We start from the raw sequence: 9,156 nt of genomic DNA, 5'->3' as shown, positions 1-9,156 counted from the left end.
ACAGTGCGTAGGCAACTGGCTGAGTCAGTGGTGATCGTCGGTTCGAATCGTACTGAACGAAGTCTGATGAGGAAATGTGGTGATTTTCGAAATAGCTATCACTTCTGCCATTTTTTCAAATTATTGTTGCTTTTCCACAATAAGTTTTCACCAAAAACGGCCTCAAGCTCATAAAAATGGTTGAATATAAAAACATATAAAAAAAAGCACAGTGCGTAGGCAACTGGCTGAGTCAGTGGTGATCGTCGGTTCGAATCCTACTGAAAGAAGTCTGATGAGGAAATGTGGTGATTTCCGAAACAGCTATCACTTCTACCATTTTTTCAAATTATTTTTGCTTTTCCACAATAAGTTTTCACTGAAAACGGCCTCAAGCTCATAAAAATTGTTGAATATAATTGTTATAAGGCCATAAAAATAACAAAAACAAATATCATATAAAAAAAATATTTTTTTCCATTTATTCAGTTCCACAACATATGCGTTTCGGTGGTCCTTAATGTCTGTATTTTCATATTTTTTTTAAAATAAATTCGAGTGAATTCATACGGGAAATTCTCACATACTTCGAATTTGCTTGTGAAAATTTTTTTTTCTTAAATCGTTAGCACATGTCTGAAATTTTTAGTATACGTTCCTTCAGCTGCTAGAATACAAAATCCAACGTTGTACGTTTTTAATTTGGGAGTTAGATTGATAGATAGTTGGTTGGGTATGGCACTGCGACCAGTAGGTCTATTGTGCCCCTAGCTCATCACAATACATCAACCAGCCCCAGAGTGTCTATAAATTTCATAATAGACCCCGGGGACAGTGAGTGTATGTGCTCCTCTCTTGGCCAGACATGCCCTATGCTCCTATACCTCCTGCGTGCAACGGCATCACACTCCATAAGAAGGTGTAGAGGAGTCTCTTTGGCTGCATCGCAAAAGCGACACAGGTCGCTGGACCAGATACCTAATTTATGCAGGTGCCCTCTGAGCTTACAGTGGCCCGTCAAAAAACCTGTAATAATTCTTAGTTTCTCTTTTGGGAGATCCATGAGAAGCCTGTATCTTGACAGATTGTAACCTCCTAATAAGCTTTTTGCCTGACGTTGGCCCATGGTGCCAAGCCAGTGTAATTCCCTCAGTTTGCTGTTGTCCCTTCTGAGCATTTCCTTTATGGTGTTTGGTCCTACTGCCAGAAAGGGATCAGGTCCTATCGGGGTCGAGGAAGCGGCCGTTCTGGGCAGATGATCAGCTTCCTCATTTCCTGCGACCCCCATGTGCCCTGGTACCCACATTAGTTGGAAATCATTGACCTCCGCCAGAGCATTGAGCCTCTCGACACACTCCCTAACCAAGGAGGACTTGATCTCGAATGATGAGAGGGCCCTTACTGCCGCCTGGCTATCACTTAGTATAAGTATCCTTTCCTTCCTATAGTTCCTGCGAATATTAATCTCAGGGCACATACTGATGGCATAGACCTCCGCTTGAAAGATGCTATGGAAAGTCCCCAGGGACACCGAAAGCTTCAGCGTAGGGGGGGGCTGGGTACCTAGCTTGTCCCTGTTTCTAGATGATAACACCTTGCCTTTGCCGAAGCCTTCTCTCGCAAAGTTAAGGAGGGTTCGCTTTGCAGCCTGTTCAATTGAGAGATGCAGTGGCTCGAGTTCCAGTATTACCTCTAGCGCTGCCGTCGGGCATGTGCGCATTGCTCCCGTAATGCAAACACATGCCAGACGTTGAATCTTGGAGAGGGTCTGCCTCACCGTTCCTATAGTAGCCCTGGAATACCAAGCCACCGCACCATAAGTCACTATTGGTTTCACTATCATGGTGTACATCCATCTGAGGATCCTCGGAGTGCACCCCCAGGATTTACCCGCCAGACTTTTGCACACCATCATCGCTCTCGTGGCCTTAGAGGTGACCGCATCAACATGGGCCCTCCACAGAAGCTTGGAGTCCAGGGTAAGCCCCAGATACTTAACCTCTGTGGCGACACTGATTGCGACCCCGTCCAAGGTCAAGTTCCTCATCCCCTGGAGATTTCGTTTCTTGGTGAAGGGGACTATGGCTGTCTTAGGAGGGTTGATATTTAAACCTACGTCTATGCACCACCTTTTCGCAAGGTTAAGTCCTTTTTGGACGATGTCACAGAGAGTACTTTCGAACTTCCCTCTAGCGATAATCACTATGTCGTCCGCGTACCCTTGGCAGCGTAAGTATCTGTAGGAGTTCGTCCACAACTAAGCTCCACAGTAGAGGAGATAATACCCCCCCTTGTGGGCACCCTTTCGTCGTTTGTATTTGAACGACGCTGTCACCGACTTCAGTTTCGGCAATCCTGGTCTGAAGTAACCTTGCTATCCATCTTCGGATGGTTGGCTGAACGTTATGTTTCCCAAGAGCTCTGTCGACTCCCAAATGGGAGGCGTTATCGAAGGCCCCCTCGATATCGAGGAAGGCACAGAGCACCACCTCATCACACTCAAAGGCCCCTTGTATTTCCTCCGTTAAGGCATACAGCGCAGTATCCGTGGATCTCCCCACCCTGTACGCGTGCTGGTTGGAATGCAGAGGGGTTTGTTTTAGAGTGTTATACCTGATTTCATGGTCAATAATTTTCTCCATTGCCTTTAACATAAAGGATGTGCGACTTATCGGCCTGAATGACTTGGCAAGAGAGTAATCCCTCCTACCTACCTTCGGGATAAAAATAACCCTGGCCCTTTGCCACACCTTGGGAATGTGAGCCAGTGCTAGACTGTCCCTCATAATGTCCACAAGATGTGGAAGTAAGAGCTCCCCGCCCTGCTTTAGCAACGCCGGACATACACCATCCACCCCAGGGGCCTTGTACCGTTCGAAGGAGTCCAGAGCCCACCGCACTGTTTGCCGGTTTATAAGGCTTCTAGCCAACTTCCAGTCCGGTGGGGATGGCCTGAACGCACGGAACAACGTCCGGAAAGTGGGCCGATAGCAGGGCGCGTGCCCTTTCCTGTTCATTACCTGAAAAGGCCCCATTAGGTAGCCTAATAGCCAGTCTGGTCCCTGTGTTGTCTCTCGCTAATGCTTTATGCAGCCTAGCAGCTGCAGGAGTAGATGCGATGTTCTCACAAAAGGTTCTGAAGCTGCTACGCTTGGCCTTCCTAATCTCCTTATTGTATTTTGTTAGACAGACTGAGTACTCCTCCCAGTTCCCGGTGCGCTTTGCCCTGTTGAAAGGTCTTCGCACATCTTTCCTAAGAACTGAGAGTTTCCGTGTCCACCAGGGAGGCTGAGCTTTCCCCTTTGGCTTTGACACGGGACAGCTGGAGGTAAAGGCATCCAGAATAGTGCCGTTCAGCTTGTTGACCCTGTCCTCTAACTCCATACAATCCACCTTTCTATGTTGTGCCTCTATTCTGCTTAGGTTCAACCTAAGTACCTCTTCGTATTTATCCCAGTCTGTTTTCCTGGGGTTCCTCTTTGGGTGACCTGTCAGAGCCTCAGCTCCCAGTGCAAATCGGATAATCCTGTGATCCGACAGTGAGGGCTCAAATGAGACCCGCCACTGAACGATCAGAGGACTGGCCAGTCTGTTGCTGAGAGTGATGTCAAGTACCTCCTCTCTGACCCTAGTTATGAACGTTGGTTCTTTACCGACATTATGGATGCACAGGTCTTCACTGATAATATATTCTAATAAGCACTCACCCCTACGGTTTATGTCCGAGCTGCCCCACTCTATATTGTGGGCTTTCGCATCGCAGCCGAGAATCGCCGGAAGTCGTTTCCTGCGGCAAAATTCCAGCAGCTGCTGTACCTCAAGAGGCGGCACGTTGGCGTTATCCCCCGGAAAGTAGGCTGCAGCTAAGACCACCTCCAGTTCCTTCCCGTTGACCCTTAAGGTAGCTTGGACCGCGCCCAGATCCTGTGTAAGAAATTCTGTAATGCAAAAGTAATTAATATTATTCTTTAGCACTTCGCACGCTCTGGGCCTCTCGCAGGAAAGGTCCCAAATTACCTTATTGTTGTTATGATTGAGGCCCCTCACCTGGCCTCTGTAGGTCCACGGTTCCTGTATCAGTAGGATTCCCAGGTCCTCCGTGGCAAACCTGCTTGCAATGATCGCCGAGGCGGCCACCGCATGATGCAAGTTGACCTGGGCTACTGTTAGCGCTGTTGGGCTCATAGTTGGGGCTCGTCCTCGATGTTCGAGAGCCGTGCCTCACCCTCGCCCTCTCTGTCGAGTTCGAGCCTGCCTATGTCCGCTAGGAGCTCCTGTGTGGTGCGCACGTAGTCAGTGGCACTTGGCCCGGGAGCACTCACAAGAGCTGGTGCCTGTGCTAATTCCGGTAGCTGATCTTTCAGTGGCGCCATGGTCGACTCGGTCGCTGGAGCAGCAGTGGAGTCAGTAGCCTCGTCGACTTGTATGTCTTGGGACTCTGACTGCTTGCTGCCTGTCGTCTTATGCCGCCATGGCCGCACCGTAACATAACTATAACGGAAGTTGATTGTGAATCCGGCCCTCTTGATGCTGACATACGACGCCTCATCGATCCCCAGGTTGAGCCTGAGACCGTTGTCTTCGGCGCCGCATGAAACCACCTTCCACGCAGCCGTGTGGATGTCCTCATTCTGGGCCTTGATGAGCCCCAGCACGTACTCAGCCGATTTCTCGGCGCATCTTGGGAAGAACACCGAGATATTATGCACCGGCGGGATATCCTCCCCCCCTCTTGGTACATAACGCGGGCCCCTCCCATCCCTCAATGTTTGGTGCCTTATCTACCAGCCATGCTGCGGTCCGCTCATCTTTGCAGTCCACAAGGAGCATTCCTGACCTGAAAAATTCCCCACAAAAGACCAGTGCGTGCTTACACCCTTTAAGGACCTCATCCATGATGGCGTCCTGGAGGTTGGTCAGGTCCTCAGGGCTTAGGGCAGCAGCAGGGTAATCACAGGGCAGTACAGCCACTCGGATGCCTTTAAGAGCATCCGAATAGCTAGGCTGCTTAATGATTCCCTCCTGTGGCTGACCCTGGCCCGCGGACCCATCCAAGCCCCTAGAATCTGTTCGAGGGGTTGGGAGCCCCCGCGGCCGTTTGGGGGACGGTGGCTCAGGTGGTGTGACCTGTAGGCTGGTGCGTTTTGGAGTAGCTGTTGTTGAGCCTGTTATGGTACCTGTGGGTTCCCCGCTTCTCCGCCATTTGGCGGGCGCGGGTCCCTGCTGCTGTTGCCCGCTTCTCTGCTTTTCAGCAGGCGCGGGTTTCGGATGCTGTTGCCCGCTTCTCTGCTTTTCAGCAGGCGCGGGTCTCTGCTGCTGTTGCCCGCTTCTCTGCTTCTCAGCAGGCGCGGGTATCTGATGCTGTTGCCCGCTTCTCTGCTTTTCAGCAGGCGCGGGTAGTTCACCTCTCTGCTGCATACCAGCGGTTGCAGCCGTCTTACCACTCTCTTGTGCCTCTTTCTCCACCTCTTGTCTTACTTCCGCCGTTGCGCGGGCTACGATCGGCTTCTTCCCCTGCTCCAGGTACCGGAGATACCACTTGACTCCCGACCCACCAAGACCAGCTCGATGGTAGTCGTCAAGGGCTCCCGGTTGACCGGAGGGCGGAAGTGGAGGCGGTCTACACCTACGGCTTCTCTTCTTGCTGTCTTGCAGCTGCCACCCTGACTCGAGCGAAGACCTGCGGTGCCTACTGCTAGAGCGGTGCCCACTGCCAGAGCGATGCCTGCTCTTCGAGCGATGCCGGCCCTCGGATCGGCCTCGGCTCCCAGAGCGGTCATGGCTCCCGAAGCGGTCACGACTCCTGGAGCGACGCCGACTGGCCTCCCGGTTCCTGCTTGGAGATCGGTGCCTACTTTTTGAGGCCAGAGCCTCTGCTCCCTTGGTGCCCTCCGAACGAAGCTGCGCCCGATCCACGCCGCCACTGCTAGTGCTTGGCCTCTCATCTTCTCTGGCGTGTTCAATAAAAAGGGCAGCCTCCTCCTCGGATAGGCTCGCAAGAAAGCCTCCCCAGCGCCTGGTGCCTTTACTTTCGCCCAGCATAGTACTGCCGAGCTTGGCCGTTGGTACCTTTGGTGCCATTGACATAACTATCTTCGTGGCTGCTGCTGCTGTTGTAGCTGTAGTTGTGACTGTTGTAGAAGCTGTTGCTGATGTTGTGGCTGTTGCAGCTGTTGTGGCTGTAGCTGTAGCTGTAGCTGTTTTCGCGGATTTCGCGTTGGTTTTTGTTGTTTTTGTTGTTTTTGTGTTTTTATGGTTTTTAGTTGTATTCATCTTGTTCGTACGACTGCCAGCTCGGCTAGGCAAGCTCAGCAGTCAAAGTTGTAAAAGAGGATCTCATCTGGTCAACCGCGCCAGCTCCCCATGTCGCGGTAAGGCCACCGTTACTCCTCGATGCGGCCCGGTGTCGAAGAGGCGCCGTTATATTACAGCCGGTTTATTCCCTCCTGGCTGCAAACCGTCCAATAGGCACGGTTTCGCGTAACACCCTGGATTAGGAGGTGGCAGTTCTTGGTCACCGTTTGCCGGCAGCCCCAATCTGGAGACAAGGTAGCGCAGAAGCGACGAGCGCGTCCACGAAACCCCAGACCAGAGATGGGCTGATCGGAAATTCAGCTAAGCCCCCGCACCAACGACAAGGTGCCTGCCCTAGCGAGGGCAATTTGGGAGTTGAAAGTGGGCGTAATTTTGGTCCGATTTCGAAAATTTTCAACATATCGATTTTCTATGTCAAGGTTAATAATTGTGCTGGGGAGTTGGGCGTGTACATGGGAGTTGGGCGTGGTTATTGCCCAATTTCAAAGATTTTCAACAGGTTTGGGAAGGATTGGTGAAGCGGCTACTGAGATTCAGCATTTTATCATAAGTGGGCGGGTTCACGCCCATTTTCCAAAAATTTCGTAATAATACTATTTTTTTACCAAAATTCGACTTCACTTACTATTTTTCAACAGTTTGGATCCAATATTTACTGAAATATCGTAGTTTTTGCATTTTTCGAAAATACCGTTATAGTGGTTAAAGCCCGATTTCGCCCATTTTCAATACCAACCTACCTTGGGTAAAGGGAAACCTACAAAACGAATTTAGTTGATATATCTCAATTTTTTCTCGAGTTATCGTGTACATGGACGGACGGTCAGGCGGACAGACGGACGGACAGACAGACATGGCTTAATCGACTTCTCTATTCATTCTGAGCCTTTTGTATACATTTGTCTACAACAAAGTTAATATACCCTTGTGCACTAGTGGGCTCGGGTATAAAAACCGAGTTTTTCATTTACAGAGCCAAAATACCAACCATCATCCAAAACAACATTTTCTAGTTCAAAACACAATACATTTAAGTCGATTGAGCGAAAGTCTCTGAAGGTATACACTTTTCATCAAGAAGACTAGGATTACAATTTTTACAGAACCTAAAGGGAGCTGAAGAATTAACAATGGAGAAAGCAAGACTTGAGACATCACCTGAAAACGAGGAACATATTTTATCACGGACAAGAATATTGATACTAAAATTACCAGAGAGTATAAGATTATCATAGTCAATAAGCATCGTAGACAAGAGACAAGAACTTATTTTAGGAGATCGGACAACTCAACGAATAAAAACTTAATTTCCTCCGTACTTGACTCATGCTTATGTGGTCTTTTGCAGATTCGATCATTTCGCATACGCTTGAATCAGTGAACATCACTAATATCCTTAGTGAACATCACTAATATCCTTAGTAAATCAACCAAGTTTCTGACACGCATATAACATCAACAGTGGAGGACTCGAACACTTATCTGACATACATAATCCATTTTTACACTATTTAAGGTACGGGCGTTAAAATGTACAACGTTAATCCCACGCATTTAACATAATAAGATTGTTATCATCAATGCTATTCAGGGCTCGGAAATATTCATATACCTTGTTTATATGGCATCAAACGCGGTATCGAATTAACTCGCATCAGTGTAGCTCGCTTGAAATACAAGTGTTTATATGCAAGAAAAGAAATGAGTCGATCCAACACGCTTTCAAACAGAGTTAATCCCAATACAACTTTGTTAATACATGTGACAATTCTTAAAAAAAAATAAACACGGAAAAATAATAATCAAAGACTCAAACAGCCTTGTAAAAAGGAAATTAGCTATTAATTTTATAACAAAGCTTAGCCTAAATGTAATTTCAAGAACTATTCAAATGTTTTACTACATACAGCGTTGCATGAAACAACCGTGTGGCCAAATCCCATGTTTATACACTCTTAACACGATTCAACAACTCTTAACTCGCATTCAAAATGTGATTTATGGTGGCACGGTTAAATGTTTCAATTCGATTCAAGAATGTGTTTACATGTGTGTGTCCAAATAACATGGTTTGACTTAGAACGAATTGAAGCATCGTATAAGCAAGGCAATATATGAAGTATTATGGAATGACGGAAATTCGTTCCATAATACATCATACACCCACCCTGTCGGAAACAACAACCAAAAAGGTAATTTATGAACGTTCGCGTATATACATTTATGATTTTATACGCGAACGTATCAAATGTGCGCCCAAATATGCAAGAAAGCTTAACGTCGAAAAGCTGTAATCACAACACACAGCCAATGAATTCGCTACTCGACTCTCATACCTGCTCTCAGAGAGCACCTTTCCACAAACCGACATATGCGAGCAGTGGAACCACATTTCCCGCTCATTAAGTACCGCCGACGAGGAAGTAGTTGGATTTTAGCGAGCCTGAAAGAGCAACTGGTACGATGAGGAGTGACAGGAAGCTGTAGAAAAAACAGATGCCGCCACAGGGCCACACAGCGATTGGGCGCAACGCGCGCTATGTGGGACCGCTATAGGGATCTGAAAAGGGAAGTATTTGCCGCAATATGAGAGGCCGAAATACGTTAGTGTGAAGAGCTTGAAATGCTGGCCGACAAGAAGAATGCCCGAAAATTTTTCCAGAGAATTAGGCGGCTTACGGAAGGTTTCAAGACCAGGGCGTACTCCTGTAAGAAAATGTCCGATGTTCAGAACGTACTTAAATTATGGAGGGAACACTTTTCCACCCTACTTAATGGTAGCTGCATGGAAAGTGGTGGAAAAGAAGAATCCGAGCCCCAGTCGATGATGACGGAGTCGATGTTCTTCCGTCTGACTATGAC

At 48.2% G+C, this 9,156-nt stretch overlaps 1 protein-coding gene across 2 annotated transcripts in view; it reads right to left on the bottom strand.

The window, feature by feature from the left end:
- LOC118734325 overlaps window positions 1-4,701 on the bottom strand; it is a 12,666-nt gene extending 7,965 nt beyond the window's left edge. The window contains exons 1-2 of one of the 2 annotated variants that reach the window (XR_004992379.1): window positions 3,997-4,701; window positions 3,687-3,917 (exon numbers count right to left, since the gene is read on the bottom strand). Coding sequence is in view for 1 of the 2 variants with exons in the window: in XM_036464050.1 (XP_036319943.1) it covers window positions 755-2,026 (1,272 nt within the window). In the remaining variant the exon portion in view is untranslated. Of the gene's footprint in view, window positions 1-476; window positions 3,918-3,996 lie in introns of those variants that run through there. The other variant, XM_036464050.1, reaches the window with a different exon arrangement.
- Between the last annotated feature and the right edge of the window lie 4,455 nt (window positions 4,702-9,156).

This window comes from Rhagoletis pomonella, unplaced genomic scaffold (assembly GCF_013731165.1).
Source record: "Rhagoletis pomonella isolate Grant_MI unplaced genomic scaffold, Rhpom_1.0 Rhpom_scaffold_00002, whole genome shotgun sequence".
Taxonomy (NCBI): domain Eukaryota; kingdom Metazoa; phylum Arthropoda; class Insecta; order Diptera; family Tephritidae; genus Rhagoletis; species Rhagoletis pomonella.
This window is presented reverse-complemented; position numbering and strand designations above follow the sequence as displayed.